Source organism: Neophocaena asiaeorientalis, unplaced genomic scaffold (assembly GCF_003031525.2).
Source record: "Neophocaena asiaeorientalis asiaeorientalis breed wild unplaced genomic scaffold, Neophocaena_asiaeorientalis_V1.1 scaffold503, whole genome shotgun sequence".
NCBI classification, from domain to species: domain Eukaryota; kingdom Metazoa; phylum Chordata; class Mammalia; order Artiodactyla; family Phocoenidae; genus Neophocaena; species Neophocaena asiaeorientalis.
Window position 1 is genome coordinate 1,025,947 of NW_020173710.1, and position 24,690 is coordinate 1,050,636.

Below are 24,690 nucleotides of genomic sequence, written 5' to 3' on the forward strand. Positions count from 1 at the left end.
GCCCCATGACCTCCAGAACTGCAAGATAATAAATCTGTGTTGTTTTAAGCACTGAGATTCTGGTTATTTGTTACAGCAGCAAGAGGAAACTAATACATGGGGCTATAGACAGCTGGAAAGAAGTGGATGATTTTAGCAATCTGTTTTAGGGGGAACAAAATGACTGAGGCAGGAGAATGAGTTGAAATTGAATTAACAACGTTGTTAACAGCAAGAGCCGTGTCTGGACGCAGACGTGTCATTAAATATGTTTATGGCCAAATACTACGCTAGAATAGCGCTCATAGTAACGTTTAGGACACTGACTGGGTTACGTTTCGATCTATTTTTATCTACCTCCCTACTTGCCACTGATTATTAGATTAAGACTTATTCCCTTATTGTAATTAATGTAAGCATTAATTCCCTTATCAATACTTATCCATCCCACAGAAAAGAAACTACTTGAACTATTTAGCCAAAAGTGTTTTACACATGTGAATAATGATAGACTATATACCAATTTAACTGTAAATACAAAATTTATGCACCATACAATACCGAAAATCTGACAGAAAACGTTTAATTATAGCAACTACTTTTTTTGCTTTAAATGTGCAAAATGTAGGTTTCTGAGGTAAAAATGACACTTTATGTCAGAAAACCTGGGTACTCGTGTCTTGGGTCTTTCCCTTGCTATGCGAACTTGGAAAAGTTCTCTCACCTTTGCATATCAGATTCCCTTTCGTTTTATATTTAAGAGGGTTGTACAACATCTCTACAATCTTTTTCTATCTCTAAAGAAATGCAGTCTCTTTTTTGTGGAGCCACAACTATTCTTAGAAAAACAAATAGCCTTAACTCTGTTTTCAACTCCTTTCAAAAATCAACTTGACCTGCTGGAGGGTCTACCTTCCAGGGAGAACAAAGTAATTCAAGCATATCATCTCATTAATTTTCAAGACAGGAGAAAGAAAATATTTCTGTTTGGAAAAAAAGGAGAAAGAAAAAGAAAGAAATCGATAGCATATTAAATAAATTGCCACTGTTATGTTGGCAGAGCCAGGACCAGAAAACAGAGTTTTTCAAACTCAGGGCTGCACTCTGCCTTTTCAACAGAAGGGTCTATCAGGTAATGAACTACCCTTAAAGGGAATGGGTAGGAGTATGGGATCAAAAGCTAGTATTTATGTACTTTCCCCTTCATGCCACATGGTCAACGGATAAATGTAACGTGAAGGGGCAGACTGTAGGGTCTGGAGATCAAATAGCTATTCTCTCCCTAGAGGCCTTATTGGTTTTAGCACTGCCTCAGGGAACCTAGAGAGAAAAGTATGTTCTAGCCAGCTCTGGACAATGGCTGATCTCAGACAAGCTCAGGCGAAGTTACATAATACTATTTTCAATAATGTGCCAGGAAAAATAAAGGACACTGTCTATATCTAGGCACAGCTCCTGTCAAAAACAAGTTTAATTCAAATTCACTCTGCTGCCTCTGTTATTTTGTTTCCCGAAAAGCAGATTGCTAAAATCACCAGAGGATTTCTTTCTAGCTATCTGGAGCTCGTATCTATGTCAGCTATGCCATGCTGTGCTGGTAAAGGAAAACGTCTCCACCTTTGGAAGAATTTATTGCATTATCTACCCGGTAAGGGTACGAAGTAAGGGAGGAGGACACGTTCCCTTTCCCTCAATGGCAGATTAGGGCCTTGGGCTCTCAGAGGAGACCCATAATAGGGCTGCCTGAGGGTCACAAAGCTTGGGATTGCCATAGCTAAAACCCAAAGCCAGGCACAGAAACTACAATCCAAAGGAAGAGTAGAGCTTCCTTCCAGGAAAAAGAAAAGGTTTTACTCTTTCTCTATTCATTTTAATCTAAAATGAAGCAATGGCAGAAAGAAAAGTATTGGGAGACAGGAAGTCAAAATATCACACAACACTGATAACCAAAAGGAAAACTTTGTTGTCTGACTGTATATTTTTAAAAAGCACCCACATCGCTAAGGCTGTGAATTATTTCATGGGTCCACGTTCCTAGTCCCATGTAACCCATGACCCAACTGTGGTTCAGGAGCCTTTGGAAATGTTACATAATCTTTCAACACTTTCCACGCAACTGCATTTGTTGGGAAGATGAAAAGGGGGAAAAACTGAAGGATTGGAAAAGGAGAGAAGAGAAAACTTTTTAAAGAAAAACTTACTTTTATCAGTTTCCAGGTTCCCAATTCATTGATAGCACTTAACCTATTAATGGTATGCACTTCCAGAATACAGCAGAAATGCCTTGGCCTTAGGGTCAACATCATGGGTGGTAGGTAAAAAGTCCTAAGAGAGTTCACAACCCAGGGAAGGAGACAGACAGGTATATGGTTAAATGCACAGACTGAGCTGAACTCCCTGGGTGTGAGCCCTGCATCCATGCTTATTAGCTCTGTGACCCTGGACAACTTACTTAAACTTTTCTGTGCCTCGATATACTCACTTGTAGAATGAGAATAATGATAGCACCTTCTTCATGGGGTTATTATGAGAATAAGATAAATTTGGAATAAGGAATATAGAATTATATATATATGTGTGTGTGTGTATATGAGTTCGAACCGGGCACAAAGTAAATGCTATATGTGTCAGCTATTATAATGACTATTCAAACACAACTAGCACTACTATTGGGACTTTGATCACCACTACCACCACCATTGAAATAAGGGTTGATACTATGGGAGCCATAAGAAAAGAATACATAATTCTGTTTGGAAGAGGAATGGGGTACATGTCAGTGAAAGTATCACAGAGGAGTTAATAATACCTTTGTTGGGTCTTGAAGGATAAACAGGAGTTGGTTAGGCCAACAACCAGGGAGAAGGCGTACCAGCAAGAGGGATGGAAACAGGAGGAAACATATCACCTCCCAATTTTGAGGGAGGGCAACACGTGCTCTAGGCAGGAGATGAGGCTAGGCAGGCAGAGAGGAGCCAGTGAAGAAATCTAAACAAGGAAGCGATATGAACATACATCTTTACATTCCAGAAAGATCATTATGGCTGTAACGGGAGGGATGGACTGGAGAGGGAGAAGGCGGTGGGAGGTAAAAGAGGTTTAAGACTGGAGGCTAAAAATCAGTTTAGAAGGATATTATAAAGATCTAGGGGCTTCCCTGGTGGCGCAGTGGTTGAGAGTCCGCCTGCCGATGCAGGGGACATGGGTTCATGACCCGGTCCGGGAAGATCCCACATGCCGCGGAGTGGCTGGGCTCGTGAGGCATGGCCGCTGAGCCTGCGCGATAGGTGACAAACTATGTGGGTCTGAAATAAGAAGGAGGTAATAAGAATAAAGCAGCAGAGGCAGTGGATTGGAGAAATAATTAGGAAAGAGAAATGGGACTTGGTGACTGACTGAATATGGGGAATGAGAAAGAAAGAAGAGTCCTGGATGATGGCCAACTTTCTGAGTGAATGGCAGTGTCACTAAGCAAGGCCAAGACCACAGATGAGGAGGCAGGTTCTGGGGACAGAGATGAGACAGGTTTGGACCCATCGTGTTTACAATACCAGGCAATGGTATTATTGAAATAAGAGTTGATTTATTCAATGTTGAATAAACACTTGTACTTATGAGTTTTAAAATATTAACAGTGCTTTCAGTGCAGTAGAATTATACTTTTCCATATTTTTCCAAATACTTCACAGTGAGCATAAATTACACAATTGGGTAAGGAAAACTTTAAGATGAATACATGAGTGTCTAAATTTAAATAACAAATAGCTAATAGCCTCTGATCCCGCCACCCCCAACTTACCGCTAAATATCTAACAGACACAAAAAGTGAGAAAATACAGCACAGGTATGGGAACAGACCTGGCAAAGGTGCTGTTCCCTTCCACTGTCCACCCCTGATACCTCTCTTGTGTTCATATCAAGTCAGAAATTACAAATATTGCTATATACTGGGAAACCTGTGTGCCAGACTCCGGATATATGGTATATTCATTTATTACTGCTGTGACAACTACAATCTTAACAGCTTTAAACAACACAAATAGACTATCTTAATGTTTTGGAGGTCAGAAGTCTAGAATCAAGGTATTGGCAGGGCTTGAGGGGAGAATTTGTTTCTTTGTCTTTTCCAGCTTCTAGAGGCCACCTGCATTCTACGGCTTATGACACCTTCCTCCATCTTCAAACAGCATGGCTCCAAACTGTCCTTCCATCATCACATCTCCCTTTTCTGACTCTGAATCCACCTGCATCCCTTTTATGAGGACCCTTGTGATTACACTGGGCTCTCCTGGATAATCCAGGCTAATTTCCCCACCTCAAGGTCCTTAACTTAATCACATCTGCAAAGTCTGCTTTTGCCACATACAGTATCAGTCACAGGTTCTGCAGACTAATATGTAGACATCTTTGGAGGGCCACTGTTAGGTCTACCACAGGTAGTATTTTCCACATTTCTTCACTATAATGGTACTATTTTTTCCTTTCCATACTCTTTCCTTTGGAAAGCAAACCATTAAGTCCACACTCAAGGCGGGAGATAGATGAAGTTCCATCTGTTGAATGGGGGAAATATATACATACAAACACACACATTCGTACATATATAAAATTCAGAATTGTTCTGCAAGGAAGAATTGTCTCTTCTCCCTCGTCTATTTATTTCAATCATTTATTTCTGTCAGTATTGGCTCATGGGTAAAACTCTGAGGAAGGGGTTGGATTACCCAAGTACCCAAGAGCACATACAGGGGCAATGGTCAATTCATTCAGTAGGCAAATACCTACTGAGCAACTAATATGTACAAGACATGGTGGTAGGTGCTAAAATTAAAGTACACACTGCTATATTTAAAACAGATAACCAACAAAGACCTACTACATAGCACAGGAAACAGTGCTCAATATTCTGTAATAATCTAAATGGGAAAAGAATTTGAAAAAGAAAAGATACATGTATATGTACAACTGAATCACTTTGCTGTACACCTGAAACTAACACAACATTGTTAACCAGCTCCACTCCAATATAAAATAAAAATTTAAAAAATAAAATAAAATAAACAAGGTCAGGAATCTTGGCTGGGGAAAAAGATAATCAAGACAGACAAGATCCCTGACCTCCTAAAGCTTCTATTTTAGCAAAAAGGGATAGATAATAAACAAAGAAGGAAAATATCTAATAGTGGTAGTGACGAGTCATGCAGAGAATGAAACTGGGGGGGGTGTGTGACACTAAACAAGTGACCACTTTAGAGTGGGTGGTCAAAGAAAACCTTTAAGTGGACATTTAAGTGGAGATCTGAAAAGAAGAACCAGCCACACAAAGACCATGGGGAAGAACGTTTCAGACAAAGGGAACAGCCAGTACAAAGGCCATTCAAGGAATCTTTCTCCCTTTGAGAATAAACAAACAGAAAAACAACTAGCATGGGAGCAATGAAAATGTATTGAAAAACAAGGACAAGGAGACTTGTCATTATAAAGACTCAGAGAAAGAGCAGAACTCTGCAAATGCTTTCATATAGGAGTCAGAAAACAATGTTGAAAGCCTTTGGCACATTCAGGAGAACGAGAAAACATGGCCTCAGTAAAGCAGGAAGAGGAAACCAAACAAGATAACATGATCAGATGAGGAAAGCAATAAATTGTATTTGCCAACTACCAGGAAACTAAACCAGAGTCACAACCAAAATGTATATCAGAGGGAGTAAAGAGAGAGTCTGATACAGTATAAAATAAATTCATTAAGTAAAAGGAAAAAAGATAACAAATATTAAAGTGAGGAGAGAAAATATGATAGATATGGAAGACACTAAAACAAATAACACCCCAAAAGTGGATCCAACCTAAATATTTAAGAAATCATTTATACCATGAAAGAGTTGATACTTTGCAGCTATTATATCTACTACAAGTTTTTATTAACATGTGAAAATGTTCATGATACAACTAAGAAAAACAGCATGATACAGACATGATATACAGTATAATAAAACAGTAAGTGCTTCCATTTATTGAGAATTTATCATGTACCAGGAATGTGACTACCTTATAAAATTTTATTTTATTCTCAGAACAATCCCAAACAATGATACTCTTTTATTTTATAGATGAGGAAACAGACTCAGAGAGGTTAAGAAACTTTCCAAAGTTCACACAGCTAGCAAGAAGCAAAGCTTGATCTGAACCTGTATTTGGAAGACTTCAAAGCCTCTGCTCTTAAGTACAACACTAGAATCATATCATGTTCAATAATTACAACTACAGTTACATTTCAAAATGCACCAAAAGACTAGAGTGAAAATGCATTAAGGGGTTAACAGAGTTACTTTCGGTGATTATTTTCCCTGCATATCTGTATATAATTTGTTATTTTTAAGTGTTCTATAATAAATATGTATTACTTGTAAAGTCAAAACAAATAAACAAACTGGTAGAGAGAGGAATACAGCACTTTTTAGTTGGGGACTCATGAAAAAGATTTAAATGTTAAATACATAGAAATGTTAAGGTCTTCACATATAGTTTGGGATTCAACTAATGGCTGTAGATGAGATGTCCCAGAAAGAATGTGTAGAACATGTACAGAATTATGAACAGGAACATTTAAGACACAGAAAGGGGAATCAGGGTAGTAATTCCTCTCCCCAGAAGCAGGAACACTTCTGGCCTGGAAAATTCTCTAGAAAGATCAAACAGGCAACATTACTAACAAGTTCACGTCCTTTGTATAAAGATATGCAACTATTCGGTAAGAGGAACAAATATGCTGATAAACGTGCACCTACAGCAATGTATTACGACAATTATAGTGGGTAACCAAAACCTACAGAATTTCTGGGCCAAAATAAAAGTCCACTGTATAAAATTTAACTGGCCTCAGAAATTCGTGCATTACCCTCATATTACAATGCTTATGGGCATCTTCTAGCCTAAGATTTAACCTTATTATAATCACTGACTCAATTTAGCAAAGGTAAAACTAGATCTTCATAAATTTTTAATCTTGAAAGAGCATAAATAACCATACCTTCATGGAAGTTTATAAAGTCAAATTGTGAAAACAGTAATAAAAAGGACATCTTCAATGACCGACCATCCTCAAGGTTAATCAAAGATGTGTTTATTTATCACCTACTGTGTGCTTAGGTTTAAAGACATAATTCCAGACTTTTAAAACTAAGAGGAAGGTCGGGATCTTCCAATCCTTAAATGTTACAGATGAGGTCAGCTCTTGACAAACAGTAAAGGCTCAATATTTTAAAATATCAGATGACCAGATTGAAAGCCCTGTGTTCCCTTGGCATCATATACTATTAAGAAATGATTATATAGTAAGCCAGTAAAAAAAGTCAGAGCTTATTCTTAGAATCTGTAGTAAATTTCATTAGTCTATTTTACAACTTAAAGATTGTTGTTTAATATTCAATTGCTTAACTATTAGTAAGAGTTGACTGTGGGAAACAAAACTAACCTGAACAATTTAACCAAATGAAATCATCGGCAACAAATAATTATTGATAAATGTTATAACTTCTATAAATATTTAATGAATGCCTATTATGTACAAAATCCTGCATTATATGCAATGTGATATAAATATACATTAGATACAGGTAGTCACGCTCTGAAAGAGCTCTCTTAATGATGCTGTAAGGAAAGATGCTCAAATTAACTTCAATGCAGAGCCAAATGTGATAAAATTCACTACAGGGAAGAAAACCAGTTCAGAGGCAAAAGAGACCCTCCTGATCATCTGCTTGGATTGATCAGGGAAGGTTGATACATAGGGCACTGAATTTGATCTGGGTCTTGGAGAACAGGTAGGATTTCAATAGTCAGGGACAGGAAAGGGCAATCTGGACCACATTATCAGATAATCCATTTTAAAAGATCACGTTGACTGGAGTGTGAAGAATCTAGTTGAACGCCAAGTATTGTTAAAGTTACCCCTAAGTATTTCACAACTCCCTCCCCTCCCCTCTTCCTCATTTCCACTGCCATCACCTCTGTTCAGACTCTCCTCATTTCTTATTTTGACTACTACAATAGCCACCAAACTGGCAGGGGACCATGTATTATCATTCACTGCCATATCCCTAACACCGTGCACAGTAAGTGGTGCATAATATTTGTTAAAGGGATGAAAATCCAATTATACAGTGTTTGGCACTCTTTTTCCTTACTGCAAACATCAGACAATATTATATACTGTGTTTTATTTATCAAAGAGTACTTTTAGAAAACTGGAACACTGTTAGAGCTTCACACGTCACTGCAGAAATCCTTATTACAGCTAGGAACCCCATCAGTACACACCACCACCATAACACCAACTGGGTGACTCTTAACCAAATGTCTCCCTGACATTACTGTAATGTGTACATGAGGACGATGCTCACACTTGCTGTTTGCAACAAAGCAAGACACATATGGCTGACCTCTCCCTGTACTAAATGAATCACTGGAATAAAAGTCCTAATAGGGTAAAACATATGCTGAATGGTAGATTGCAAGACTAAAAGCATCTAAGACTAATAACAGGTTGATGCTATTCTGCACTGCTACCCTCCACCCTTAATTCTTTATCTTCCTACCTTGTTTACTAATTTTCGACGTTAACTTTCTGCAATAGAACAAAGATTCATCACTTTTAATATTCATCATCATATTTTAGCACCTGAAAATGTTTAGCACTTAGCAATTACACAATAAATGTTTGTTGAATTATAAATAGAAAAATTAGATTTTTTTGACCAGCAATTACTACATGTCAGACATTGTATTAAGCAATGGGGATACATTTCTTTCATATATTCATTATCTTGTTGAATAATCACCTTGACAAAATTTTCAATTTCCCATTAAATTCGTGTTAAATCTATATAACAATTTGGGAAGAGCTCTTTCCAAAATTTGGCCTTTTTTCTTTTTTGCGGTACGCGGGCCTCTCACTGTTGTGGCCTCTCCCGTTGCGGAGCACAGGCTCCGGACGCGCAGGCTCAGCGGCCATGGCTCACGGGCCCAGCCGCACCGCGGCATGTGGGATCTCCCCAGATCGGGACACGAACCTTCGTCCCTTGCATCGGCAGGCGGACTCTCAACCACTGTGCCACCAGGGAAGCCCCAAAATTTAGCCTTTTAATCGAGGACCATCGCATGTCTCTCCATTTTTAAAAAATATCTTCTTTCCTATCTCTCAGTTGAATTTTTAAATTTTCTTCATATAGGTCCTAGAAATTTTTGTTGGGGTTATTACTAAATATTTACATTTTATGGCTTTTGTAAATGGAATGTTTTCCATTATATATTTTAAATGACTATTTGTAATATAGATAAAAGGTACTGGTTTTTATTTTTATCTTATATCCAACTATATTTAGAACTTATATTAAAACTGTCAATTAAGAACTTGTTTTTATGTCTTAGCTTTTGCAGGCACATGAGTCTATCTTCTAAAACTTCATTATTTTTTTGTCTCCTCCTTCCTGTTAAGTATGCCTCTTTATTGACATTGGCCATAGTTTATAGATACATATTTTAATGTGGTGATTAGAGGGCATCTTTGTTTTGTTGCTGCTTAAGGAACAACTCTTACATTTATCATTAAGTGCGATGCTTGTTTCTTGGTTTCAGAGAGATAATTATTTTTCTTGTTAAGAGTGCAACTTTCTATCACTAATTCTTTATTCTTATGGGCAATGAATTTTTTTCAAACACCTTCAGCATTTACTGTACCTTTTATTTCTTATGAGATCTATTGACAGGATGCATCATATGAGTAGCTTTCATGGTATTAAGGAATCCACACTCTGGGGTAAAACTTTCCTAGTCACAAAGGGTTAATACTTTTCATACATGCCTAAATGTGTTTGGTTTGTATTTTATTTAGAATATGAAACTGATCCATAATTTGTGTATACAAACAGTTCATAAGTTCATTTATTTAAGTTTCTGGTCAAGAATGCACTTATGATGTGAGGGCTAAAACCATAAAACATCAGGAAGAAAGCCTGAAATTTGGGAGGGTAAAGATTTCTTAGAAAGATGCAAAAATTACTGAGCATAAAAGAAAAAAAGTGATAAATTGAACTTCATCAAAATGAAACAAAAATAAAACTGCTCACCAAAAGATACAAACAAGAAAATGGGATGGCCAGCTACAGATTGGAAGAAAATATTCATAAGACATACATCTAAATATCAAGAAAAAATTTAAAAACTCTTAAAACTCAAAGAGAAAAAAACCCCAATTTTTTTTTTTTTTTTTTTTTTTTTTTTTTTTTTTTTTATGTGCACTACTCCGCGGTCCCGAAACTCCCCCCTCTGCCTCCCGCAGTCTCCGCCCGCGGAGGCAACCCCAATTTTTTAAATGGGCAAAAGATTTGAACAGATACTTCTAAAACACAAATAGTTAATAAACAAGTGAGGAAAAGGCAAAGTGAAAACCATAGTGGGAAACAACTATATACCCAAGAGAATAGCTAAAATTAAATACCAAGAGCTTGTGAGGATTCTCACTTACTACTGGTCAGAAAAGAAAATGGTAAAAAGTGCTTGGCAGTTTCTACGAATGTTAAATAAATTAAATAAATATATGTATACATCTCCTATGACCCACCAATTCTACTTCTAGGTATATATCCAAAGGAAATGAGTGTATATGGCCACAAAAAGATTTGTTAAAAAATGTCAACAACAGCTTAATTCATAATAGCCAAATAATGGGTATAACTTAAGTGACTCTCAACAAGAAATGGATAAACAAACTGTGGTATATTTAAACAATGGAACACTACAGAGCAATAAAAAAAGAAGAAACTACAGATACCTGCAAGGATGGTGGATTTCAAAAACATTATTTTGAACAACAGAAGCCATACACAAAAGAACACACAGTGTTTGACTCCATTTACATGAAGTTCAAGAACAAGCAACACTAACCCCAAATATGTAAGTCAGTAGGAAGGGAGGGGACATGAACTGGAAAGGGAAACGAGGGAATTCTCTGGAGGGATGGCATTGTTTTCTATCTTGACCTGGGTTGTGGTTACCTGGATGACTGCATGTATAAAAATCAAGATGTATATTTAAATGTTTGTGTATTTTACTATATGCAATTGTATCTCAATAATAATAATGGAAACAAATTCAATTATGCTATAACCACCACAGTTATCAACTTGAGCTTAGGAAATCCTGCCATCCGACTAGTTCCTCTTCCAAATGTGTGATACAGAATCCCTGCTTCAGCAGTGCTTGAACTCTACAGACTCAGTTTACCATTAGGTATTCGGCACAATGTCCCCGGTCCAACTGGCCCAGCAATCTACTCTTCTATCTTTTCACCCAACATGGCAACACGTGATTCCTGCTGTGATTTCCTGGCTCTCGGTATCTCTGAACAAGTCTACCTTACAGCCCCTTGCCCACATTCCAACAAGCAAGTACCTTTCATTCAATATTTCCTTGATGGGAATATTATGTACAATTCCTACCATGGTATCTTTCAAATAACAATAACGTTATATGTGTCCCCTTATACTTCAGCCTTTCCCCCCTTTTCATATTCTTTTAAGACACACCTATTTTTAAAGTACTTTAGAATTTAGTAACACAAATATTGTATTTTCAAAATAGTTAAAATCCCACATTTATATTTCAACACAAGCACGGATATACCGTGAATTACTTGCCAAGCTCTCTCTCTCCACACAAACACACACCCAATAGACACTTTTTTAATCCTCAAAACAATCTTGAGATATAGGTATTATTATTATCCCCAATTCACAGACGAGAAAGTTAAGGCCCAGGGCAATTAAAACACTTAACCAAGACTACACTAGTAACTGTCAGAACCATGATACAGACAACTCCAGCATATTATTTCAAATATTTCACCCAAACCATACAATTAAACTATTGGGAATAAGGGATACTCTTTCACTGCTGCAAAGTAAAGGCTATGTTTCTTTAAACCACGAATTTAAAATCCTAAATTGACAGAGGAAGCTCTCAACTTCTCAGAACTCCCTAAAAAAGTTTTAACTGGAATTTTAAATAACAGAAAGGTACACACAATCACAGGGCAATGCTATTTTAAAAAATACTTTGTTAAGACATCTATTCGTAAGCAACAGATACCAGTATTTATTCATTGGTATGCTTTAAAACTAAAAATTCAAATCAATAGCTCCACTGACTGAATTCCAGGTGTTCACAATGTACACCAATTTTGATTTCTGATTATATTTTCTATGTTTTTTATTAGCTCAGAACACACAGTTATTAACATGTTCTTCATTCCATTTCTTTGTCACCCAGGCATTCTTTTATTCACTCATATAGCAAATACTTTTATTTTATGCCAGGTATTCAACAAATATTTATTGAACACCAACTATGTTAGGTAAATAAATAAGCAGAAGAGACATTATATAACTTATAAGGTAAATTGCTTCCATAAATATACCGGTTACGGAGTATTGCAGCAACTGATTCCCCTCTATGCAGATGATCCATCACCTCTAAAAGTTGGAGAATGACCTGTTCAGGAGGAAAAGAAGTCAATATTTACTATGAAAATCAACACTAGAATTTTCACATTATGCTACCTTTGTAATATTTTACATATTTTGCGATAGGGAAAATGTATGTCCATGTACCTAATATCCATATTACAGCTTATGAAAATTAAGAAACTGAATCTGCAATAGCCCAAATACCTACGAAATTCAACACTGAAATCATTAAAGAGTACTGACTAATTTCATGTGAAATCATTAGCCAACAATGATCTATGGAAAAACCACCGTGTATACAGGAAGATGGATTAAATGAGAGTCAGAAGACCTGGGGTGTATGTGTGAAGTTGGGTGAGACAGAGAAGTTAAGAAGCGAAGAGTTACCAGCAGGACTTGAGGCCTGTGGGGCCCATATGCAGGGCCCACGATTTTCAAAGTGGTTGGTCAAAATTAAGGATAGAAAGATTGTTTAAAGATTTTTAAACCTTAAAGATATAAAATAGGTAATAGAGGTAGGAACATTGTTTTTACGGGAAAGGAGCAGGCGAGGTGGTAGTAAACTATAGTATATATTTGTTTTTAGTAATGTGGATGCTTTGCATTGGCAATAGGGAGTATATTTAATGTATTCTATTCATTTCAAATATATTGGGAAGCAAAAATGTATAATTTACATAAATGTTTCTTGTTAATAAAATCAATTTATTGCATTGGGAAGATAAAAAGGTATAGTATCCAGTTTAGTTTGTTCATATAATTGTTTGTTATAAAACTACTTGAAAACCTAAAATAATTAAGCTAGAGGAAAAAAGATTTTCTTCATTGTTCCCTGCCTTCACCTGCCCCTTAACTTAGGGGCAAAAGGAAAAGAAGTAGAAGGGGGAAAAGTACAGTTGACCATGAACAAAACAGGTTTGAACTGTGCAGGTCCACTTACATATTTTTCTCAATAAATATAGTACCTGCATTTCCATTTTACAAATCTTTAAATGAACTAAGTGTGGGGAAAAGCTTGTGTTCAATTAGAGATCATAATATGTGGAATCAAAAGAACTAGGGTTTCAGTCCTGATTCTATCCAATCTGTTTCAACTTTCTGCCCTTGGGTGCACCATTTATCAATTCTTTTTTTTTTTTAACAGCAGAGACAGCAGTACGAGGATTTTCAACTGTTTAGGGGTTGGCGCCCCTAACTCCTGGGCTGTTTCAGGGTCAACTGTACTCTGTTTCTTGGGTCTTCAAAACTCTAAAAAAGAAACAAATCAAATGACAACATAGCATTCATAATTATTTGCACAATCGCATTTCTCTGCTTATAGTCTCTGTTATTACAAGTAAAGAAACTGAGTAGCCTAAACAAAATAAATTTTTTAAGCATCTCAAAATCAACTGACTTTTGACTTACCTTTTCTAAAAGTGTTTAACCAGTGAGAGAATGCTGAGAGGTTGAGAAATTTTAATTTTGTTTAGGCTACATGATTTTTTAGAAGACGTGCCAAGAGAAAACCAGCTATATCTAGATTACTATCAGGAATCTGGGAATGTGAAAATAATTAATTCATGAAACTTTTTACCAACTACATCTAGGGTAGAACATACAGGTCCCAAAATTAGGTATGCAAACTTTCACTTAATCCCATCGTTTTAAGCAATCCACTTGCTGCACCTGGATCTCTGAGTCTGGGGCTCTCCTGTCAAATTCTCCACATAATAAACCTCTGGTCTCCAGAGGAGCAGAGATGGGGTGATGGTACAGGAGACTTCAGTGACTTATTTTAGACTTTCAAAGAACAGCCCATGCTTTCAATCTCATGGCTCATTCCTGCCTTCTACAGACCAGGTGCCTCCAAGTCTTGAAATATTAGGAATTCTATGGGAAGAATGAGTTGCTTTCTCTCGAAAGTTCACGTAGGGGAAGATATTGGAGTTGTAACTTCCTTTGCTCTAAGTAAAAAAATAGTTCCAACCTTACATCTGTCAGTGTTTCCATTCCTGTTCTCTTTGTCCTTTTGAATTCTTCCATTTCTTTACTCTCATTTTAATGGAGTTAGGAAGAGAGAGGAAGTAAGTGTATGTGATCAACTTATGCAAGATATAAATGAAACCAACCATTTTTAACCATGGAGTTTGTATGATCAAACATATGTAGTAGAAAATTAACACTGCCTGCAATGTGGTGGTGGACCAGAGAGAGAGACCAGAAGTATGGAGACCGATAAGAAACTACTTCCAAAATCAAGGCATGAAATGAGAGCACAGACAAGGACTATGAGGGCAGGCAGGAAGAACTAGGACTTATGACAGATCACTGACAGATTTTAAAGGGATAAGGGGACATAGCAAAGACAAAATCTATGTAAGTAACAAGGGGAAATGGTGATGATATCAAGTGAGGTAGGGTATAGAAAGAAGGAAAAACACTGAAAACAAAAACAACAATGGTTTGTATAGACATATAGAAGTAACCCAGGGAACAACATATAGTATCTAACAGAAAATTGGAAATATAGGTCTAGATTTAGGTTGGAAGTAGAAAGGAAAACACAGGAATATTTAGCCAGTTAAGTGATGAGACTGGGAAATATTACTCATGCCAGGAGAAAGTGCAAACTCAACGAACACTTTTGTGCAATAAACAGAGGAAGACAAGCTAGCAAAGAAAAGAGACAATAGGTAGGAGGGAAACTAAAAGAAGTGTGAAAAGAAGAAGGATAGTTCAGAAGAACAGTGGTTAGAGGGTATTCAACTGTTTCACGTTCTGCCCAAAGTAAGATACAGCTAAATGATTTGACAGCTATAAAGTCCACGATGACCTTTTTTCAAGAGTAGTTCGATGAGTGGGGAGAATCACACTGCAGTGGTTTGAAAAATAAAACAGAAATAAATAAATTCTTTTAATGACTTGTGAGGAACTTAAATACATCAGGGAATTACTCTACAGTGAAGGTGGTCCTCAAATGAGTAAGAGAAATAGAGATGATTAAATGATCGGGGGACAATCAGGTAGTCACTTAGAAAAATAAATAGGTTGTACACTGCTTCACTTCATACACTAAATAAATTCCAGAAGGACCAAAGATTTAAAGGTAAAAATGGAAGCTTTGAAGCAGTACTAAAGAAAACCCTAGTGAAATTATTTATAATGATTCAGTGGAGAAGGTATGCAGCACTCAGAACCCAGGAACCATAAAGGAAAAAACTGTTAAATCTGACTGTAGCAAAAAAATAGAACTCTGTACTTCAAAAATACCACAAAGTCAAATGGCATTTGGTAAAGCAGAAAAAATAATTCACAATAAGTGGTGCTGGGAAAACTGGACAGCTCCATGTAAAAGAATGAAATTAGAGCACTCCCTAACACCATACACAAAAATAAACTCAAAATGGGGCTTCCCTGGTGGCGCAGTGGTTGAGAGTCCACCTGCCGATGCACACATGCACCCCAATGTTCACTGCAGCACTATTTACAATAGCCAGGTCATGGAAGCAACCTAAATGCCCATCAACAGACGAATGGATAAAGACGACGTGGTACATATATACAATGGAATATTACTCAGCCATAAAAAGGAATGAAATTGCGTCATTTGTAGAGACGTGGACGGATCTAGAGACTGTCATACAGAGTGAAGTAAGTCAGAAAGAGAAAAACAAATATCGTATATTAACACATGTATGTGGAACCAAGAAAAATGGTACAGATGAACTGGTTTGCAGGGCAGAAATAGAGACACAGATATAGAGAATAAACGTATGGACACCAAGGGGAGAAAGCAGTGGGGGCGGGGGTGGGATGAATTGGGAGATTGGGATTGACATGTGTACACTGATGTCTGTCAAATGGATAACTAATAAGAACCTGCTGTATAAAAAAATAAAATTCAAAAAAATTTTCACAATACACATGACAGACAACAGAGTTAATGATATTAATTTATAAACACGAACACTTAATAAAACCAATAAAACACTATAGTAAAAGTGAGCAAATAATATAAACAGAAAGTGTACAGAAAATAAAAATCATTAATAAACAAATAATTGTAATTTAAAATGAGGCACTGTTTCCACCTATGAAATTTATACACACATACACACACAAATGAAGCCTGTTTATATTTTTGATTAGTGAGAGGGAATATGGGTTTTGAGGCGGGCAGGGAGAGATGTTCCATTTTCAGTCTATACTTTTCCGTTCAATTTATTTCAAAATAAAAACTAATAAGAATGTGGCAAAAAGAGTAAGAAGGAGTAGCCATGAGGTAGGAGGAAAACCAGGGAGATGTAGTCATCTGAAAGGTAAACTAAAGTGTTACATGAAGAAAGGGATAACCAAGTGCGTCAGATGCTGTTGAGAGGTTAAGTGAAGAATGGAGAAATAACAACTCGGTGTGGTAACCCAGAGGTCACTGGTCACCTTGATAAGAACTGTTTACATGGAATGGTGGTAAAAAGTTTCATTATTGTGGGTTCAAGAGAGAACAAAGAGAGGAAACAGGCACACATAACACTCACTTAGGAAGAGATATAAATACGTGGTAGAGGGTTTCCCTGGTGGCACAGTGGTTGAGAGTCCACCTGCCGATGCAGGGGACACGGGTTCGTGCCCTGGTAAGGATAGAAGTAGATAATGTTTTGTTTTACTTTTTTTTCATAACGGGAGATACTAGAGCAGGTAAATATGAAAAGCATTATGCTAAAAAACTCCTAGAGGAAAACAGAGGCAGGACATTCTTTGACATAAATCATAGCAAGATCTTTTTGGATCTGTCTCCTAGACTAATGCAAATAAAATCAAAAATAAACAAATGGGACCTAATTAAACTCAAAAGCTTTTGCACAGCAAAGGAAACCATAAACAAAACAAAAAGAAAACCTATAGAATGTGAGAAAATATTTGCAAATGATGCAAACAACGAGGGATTAATCTCCAAAATATACAAACATCTCATACAGTTCACTATCAAAAAACCACAAACAACTCAATCAAAAAATGGGAAGAAGATCTAAATAGACATTTCTCCAAAGAAGATATACAGATGGCCAAAAGGCACATGAAAAGATGCTCAACATCACTAATTATTAGAGAAATGCAAATCGAAACTACAGTGAGGTATCACCTCACACCAGTCAGAATGGCCATCATCAAAAGTCTACAAATAATAAATGCTGGAGATGGTGTGGAGAAAAGGGAACCCTTCTACACTGTTGGTGGGAACATTAAGTTGGTGCAGCCACTATGGAGAGCAGTATGGAGGTTCCTTAGAAAACTAAAAGTAGAGCTAACATATGATCCTGCAATCCCACTCCTGGGCATATATCTAGAGAAAACCATAATACAAAAAGATACATGCACCCCAATGTTCAAAGCAGCACTATTTACAATAGCCAAGACATATGTGGAAGCAACCTAAATGTCCATCAACAGATGAACAGATAAAGACATGATGTCTGTTTGTGTGTGTCTGTGTTTGTGTCTGTGTGTGTATACACACACACACACACATACACAGTGGAATACTACTCAGCCATAAAAAAGAATGAAATAATGTCATTTGCAGCAATATGGATGGACCTAGAGATTATCATACTAAGTGAAGTAAGCCAGACAAAGACAAATATCATGATATCACTTATGTGTGGAATCTAAAAAAAAAAATGATACAAATGAACTTATATACAAAACAAAAATAGACCCACAGACATAGAAAACAAATTTATGGTTACCAAAGGGGAAAGGGGAGGGAGGGATAAATTAGGAGTTTGGGGTTAGCAGATACACACTACCATATGTAAAATAGATAACCAACAAGGTCCTACTGTATCGCACCAGAAACTATAGTCAATATTTTGTAATAAGCTATAAGGGGAAAGAATCTGAAAAATAATATATACATATGTGTGTGTGCATGTGTGTATATGTATAACTGAATCACTTTGCTGTACACTTGAAACTAACATAACAATGTGAGTTAACTATACTTCAGTAAAAAAAATGTAAACTAAAAGTAGTACGATACTATGGAATAAATTTCAAAAGCACATAGGATAATACCAGATTGATATACAGACACATACGTACATATGTAGGAAAAGCATAAAAATATTCATAGGAACGATGAGAAAATTTGGCATAGTCGTTACCTCCAGAGAGGAAGGGAGAGGAATGCAACTGGGGAGAGATACGTCAAGGAGCTGCGCCTGTATCTAGCATTTTGCTAAGGATCTGAAACAAAAATGGCAAAATGTTAAGGTATTACATAGCTAAATGGGGGTTATATGAGTGTTTGTTATATTGGTCTCTGTACTTTTCCCTATGCTTGAAATATTTTAATAAAAAAAAGTAAAAATGTACAATATATTATCTCTGCCCTAAAGTAGGGACTGTGTAGATAAAGCAGATAAGACAAACGCCAGCATTTAAGAAAAAAAAAAGAAAGGACAAATATATACCCAGACACACCATGTAATTAAAAAGACACAGTTCTCCATGGCCATAAATACTCTGATGAATAAAAGGGAAACTAGTCGTTACTCAGAGCACACACCTGACAAAGACCTAATTGTCACTTTGCCTTTAAAATATTCTACTTAGATCACAAGAAATAAAACTGACAAGACTGTTTCTGATGGCTGAGATATCTTGCCTAAGTTCAACCAATTTTACTCTTAAGAATTTTTAAGTAATTCACAAACCTAGTAATTCTCAATCACCTGTCATATAGTTAGATAATATTTCAAATAGAGATTCTAGTTTATGACTTAGCATTTAATTAAAACCCACAGTCTCACTTTCCTACCCTAAGAACCAACAGCCTTAAAAATAATGAGATTCAAAAATAAAAAAATAAAAAATAATGAGATTCGAGATATACCTAACCAATTTCACACCATGTAAGGAAAGCCCTGCTTATGAACTAAGTCGAAGTTATATAAAAGAAATTTTAAGTGTTTCTATAATCATTTGTCTTCAACTAAAATTCTGATAAATACAGAAAATAAAAGCTGACAGAAAATATCAGTGAAAAGTGCTAAACACTACAAAATCGAAAAACTGCAAAATGTAGAAAAATTGTACATAATCGCCTTTCGCTAAATCAAGTTATATGTAGCTGCATCACGAAAAAATCAAAATCATTTTGAAATTGCAAAACGTGGAATTTAAGAAACAGGCATAGTTCGCTATATAAAAGTTAATCTTTTAAATGTCATAGACTATCGAATCATTCAGTTTTCACACATGACAGACACCATGCTCCCCTCCCACCTGTGGTACTGAGAGGTCCTACCCTAAAACAATCGAGCATCAGATTTGAGCTGGGTGGTGATTTTCCCTAGAGAAAATCTAAAACAAGCTAGGACTATGTAGAATGTTCCCACATATGCACCCTAACAAAATGTGCAATGCTATGAAGGATAACAGTTGCACCGTATAAACGGTTGCAGTGACAGCTGATTTCAGAACACACCTTTTATGTAAGAGATCAGCCTGCCTGGCTTCCTCTGACCAAATAGACTGGATCCCTATGTTCCATAAGTTTCTTCCTGCCCCAGGCTGTATGCCAAGGTGACTGACCCACTCTTCTCCATAATTTCACTTTTCTTTCTACAGACATGGGGGCAACCTGCCCCATGTGGTCACTACCATCTTGCTATTTATTGATACAGGTATACACCATACACCCACACCATGCAGTTCCACTGATTTTTGCGATAATACTACTCCTTCCTTCTTTGATATGATCCACTGGAAGTCCCTTTTCATGTTGACACTCATAACAGGCTTTAGGAATGCCTTTGGGATATACTGTTGGCTAATGCTGTCATTCGCCTTTTTTTTTTTTTTTTAAACATCTTTATTGGGGAATAATTGCCTTACAATGGTATCGTTCGTCTTTTACCAACATTGAAGTTATTACCCTTGTATTAATGCAATTCTATCTGATTTTCTAAGAGTTACTGTCCTCATATAATAAGGGCCAAACTTCATCTAACTAACATTTGTTAAGTGTCAATAGCCAAACTTAGCTGGCTTCATTTCTTGCAACTTCATGTTTACAACTCTTATCTATAGGAGTGACATTATAGTATGTCTCCCTCTGCCACCCACCAAAATTCTTAACCTAAATTATATACTTAATCTCTCTCACTCAATCAACCTCTGTCTGAGGTTAAGTCCACCCCACCCCCCGCCATTTACCTGGTTAAGGAAGAGTTAATTTCTCATCATTCCCCTTCCCAGTCTTACTCTGGAAAGTTAGCATTTGTCTTTCTCTAATTTACTTCATTTAGTATGATAATCTAGGTCCATCCATGTGGCTGCAAATGGCATTATTTCATTCTTTTTTATGGCTGAGTAATATTCCATTGTATATACATCTTTATCCATTCATCTGTTGATGGACACTCAGGTTGCTTCCATATCTTGGCTATTGTGAATGTATCTTTTCAAATTAGTATTTTAATTTTCTTCGGATAAATGCCCAGGAATGGACTGGATCATATGGTAGTTCTACTTTCAATTTTTTGAAGAACCTCCATAGTGTTTTCCACTGTGGCTGCACCAATTTAATTCCCACCAAAGTATACAAGGGTTCCCTTTTCTCCACATCCTTGCCAACACTTATTATTTCTTGTTGTTTTGACGATAGCCATCCTAACAGGTGGAATGTGCTATCTCACTGTGGTTTTGAGTTGCATTTCCCTGATGATTAGTGATGTTGAGCATCTTTTCATGTGCCTGTTGGCAGTCTGTATGTCTCCTTTGGAAAAATGCCTATTCAAATCCCCTGCCCATTTTTTAATCAAGTTATTTATTTTTTTAAATTGAGCTGTATAAGTTCTTTATACATTTTGGATATTAAACCATAAAACTCCTAGAAAAAAGCAAAGGCAGTAGACTCTTTGACCTTGGTCTTAGAGATATGTTTTTGGATCTGTCTCCGTGGATAGGGGAAACAAAAGCAAAAATAAACAAATGGGACCTAATCAAACTTAAAAGCTTTTGCACAGCAAAGGAAACGATCAAGAAAACAGAAAGGTAACCTACTGAATGGGAGAGAATATCTTTTTAATATGACATAAATAAAATCTTTCCAAGGGCCAACACAAAACACAGAAGCCATAAAGAAAATAAAAGTGGTCTGTAAGTTTGTTAGTTAAAAAGAAGGTTACAATTTTATGTGGTGCAACACACCATAACAAACTTAAAAGACAAGGGGCAGGCTTCCCTGGTGGCGCAGTGGTTGAGAGTCCGCCTGCCGATGCAGGGGACACGGGTTCGTGCCCCGGTCCGGGAAGATCCCACAGGCCGCGGAGCGGAAGTGGAGAGACATACAACAGGCAAAAGTTTAAGGCTCATCGTACATAAAGTATTCCCCCCAAAATCATTAATAAAGATGAGCAACACAGTGGGCAAGTATTTGAACAGGGCTTTCACAGAAGAAGAGTAAAAACAAAGAGAAGAAGCATAAGAAAAGATGTTCAACCTCAATTTGTGTGTGTGCTTGAGTGTGTCAGAAACCAAGAGAAAATCTACAGCATGTTAAAGACACATTACTGTTTGTCTCCACATTTAAAAAAAATTGTATTGATGTGCAGTTGATATTATATAAGTTTCAGGTATACAACAAAGTGATTCACAATTTTTAAAGGCTATATTCCATTTATAGTTATTGTAAAATATTGGCTATACTCCCTGTGCTGTGCAATATATCCTTGAATCATCTTTATTTTATACATAGTAGTTTGAATCTCTTAATCCTCTACTCCTATCTTTCTCCTACCCCCTTCCCTCTCCCCACTGATAACCACTAGTTTGTTCTTTATATCTGTGAGTATGTTTATTTTTTGTTACATTCACTAGCTTGTTTTATTTTTTAGATGCTACATATAAGTGATATCATACAGTAATTGTCTTTCTGTCTGACTTATTTCACTAAGCATAATACCCTCCAAGTCCATCCATGTTGTTGCAAATGGCAAAATTTTCATTCTGTTTTTATGGCTAAGTAGTATCCCATTATGTGTGTGTGTGTGTGTGTGTGTGTGTGTGTGTGCGCACACGTGCGTGCATGTGTGTGTGTATCACATCTTCTTTATCCATTCATCTGTTGGTGGACACTTAGGTTGCTTCCATATCTTGGCTATTATAAATAATGCTGTTATGAACACTGGGGTGCATGTATCTTTTCAAATTAGTGTTTTCTTTTTTTTTCAGCTATATACCCAGGAGTGGAACTGCTGGATCATATGGTAGTTCTAGTTTCAAACTATAATTTGAAAAGATACATGCACCCTAATATTCATTACAGCACTATTTACAACAGCCAAGACATGGAAGCAACCTAAATGTCCATCAATAAATGAATGGATAAAGAAAATGTGGTACATATACCCAATGGAATATTACTCAGCCATTAAAAGGGAATGAAGTAATGCCATTTGCAGCAACATGGATGGACCTAGAGATTATCATATTAAGTGAACTAAGTCAGACAGAGAAAGACAAACATCATATGATATCGTTATATGTGGAATCTAAAAAAAATGATACAAGTGAACTTATTTACAAAACAGAAATAGACTCACAGACACAGAAAACAAACTTATGGTTACCAAAGGGGAAAAGTGGGAGGAGGGATAGATTAGGAGTTTGGGGTTAAAATATATACATTACTGTATATAAAATAGATAACCAACAAGGACCTACTGTATAGCACGGGGAACTCTACTCAGTATCTTGTAATAACCTATAACAGAAAATAATATAAAAAAGCATACATATATACATATATATAACTGAATCATTTTGCTGTACACCTGAAACTAACACAATATTGTAAATCAACTATATTTCAATGAAAATTTTAAAAACCCTAGGTATAATAAAATATTATACTTTAAAAAAAGAAAATGACAAAGTAATGTACAGCAAGTTGACTGTAGTTATTAATACTGTATTGCATTTGGAAGTTGTTAAGAGAGTAAATCTTAAAAGTTCCCATCACAAGAAAAAAAGTTGTATCTATGTACAGTGACAGATGTTAACTAGACTTACTGAGGTGATCATTTTACAATATATACAAATATTGATTCATTATGTTGCATAACTGAAATTAACACAATGTTATACGTCAATTATACCTCAATTAAAAAAAGAGAGGGCTTCCCTGGTGGCGCACTGGTTGAGAGTCTGCTTGCCGATGCAGGGGACACGGGAAATCTATACAGAAAATCAGGGAAGAGAAACAAAAACTTACTGTGCATTTTACTGGGGAAGACAATTAAGTGGGTTCATCTATTAAAGCTTCCAGTTTGGGGTTAGTTTAAGCAAGCAGGTGAAGGTTGTTTATTTCCCATCCCCATGCTAGCAGGCCAAAATTCAATTTGTCCTCCATGTTCCAAAGGGTAACATTCTTAAGTGCTTTTATATTACAGTAATCACTTTACCAGAAAGCTGTTTATCCGAGCAAAATGAGATTCATAAGCTATCTTAAAACAAAAACACTTTTATCTCCAATATAATGGAATAACCAAGCTCCAAGAGACTCTCAAAAAATCTAGATGCAGGGCTTCCCTGGTGGCGCAGTGGCTGGGAGTCCGCCTGCCGATGCGGGGGACGTGCGTTCGTGCCCCGGTCCGGGGGGATCCCGCGTGCCGCGGAGCGGCTGGGCCCGTGGGCCATGGCCGCTGGGCCTGCGTGTCTGGAGCCTGTGCTCCGCAACGGGAGAGGCCGCGGCAGTGAGGGGCCCGTGTACCGCAAAAACAAAAACAAAAAATCTAGATGCAATGCAGTGTTTTATTACATTATATTTTTCTAGTATTATAAAAATAAAGAATGAATCATTTTATTGTCTCTGCACCAGAGGCCTTTAAGCTGAAGGAGTCTAGTTTTCAAATCAATCTATAGCTGAAATCTGAAGTCCACGCTCTAAACACTAAGCAAAATCTAAATAATAGCAAAAGAAATGAAAGGATTTCTTTCCCAGGGATAAAATCAGTATAACATTTCTTTAAAAAGTATCAGTCATTCCCCCAAATAACTTAGGGCAATAATGAATAGAAGGTGCTTATCTTTTGGACAAAATTTTTATGTGGAAAATTTGAAAAATTCAAACAGATTTTGAAAAGTCTACTCATTTATATATATTATATAATTTATATTATAATTTATATAATACATA

General features: G+C 36.6%; 1 protein-coding gene across 4 annotated transcripts in view; it reads right to left on the reverse strand.

The window, feature by feature from the left end:
- Positions 1-24,690, reverse strand: part of KLHL13 (kelch like family member 13) — a 168,452-nt gene that overhangs the window by 94,497 nt on the left and 49,265 nt on the right. For 2 of the 4 annotated variants that reach the window (XM_024750599.1, XM_024750603.1), the window contains exon 2: positions 12,455-12,528. In XM_024750599.1, coding sequence (XP_024606367.1) covers positions 12,455-12,504 — 50 coding nt within the window. In that variant the 5' untranslated portion in view covers positions 12,505-12,528. Of the gene's footprint in view, positions 1-12,454; positions 12,529-18,649; positions 18,732-24,690 lie in introns of those variants that run through there. The other 2 variants (XM_024750600.1, XM_024750604.1) reach the window with 2 other exon arrangements.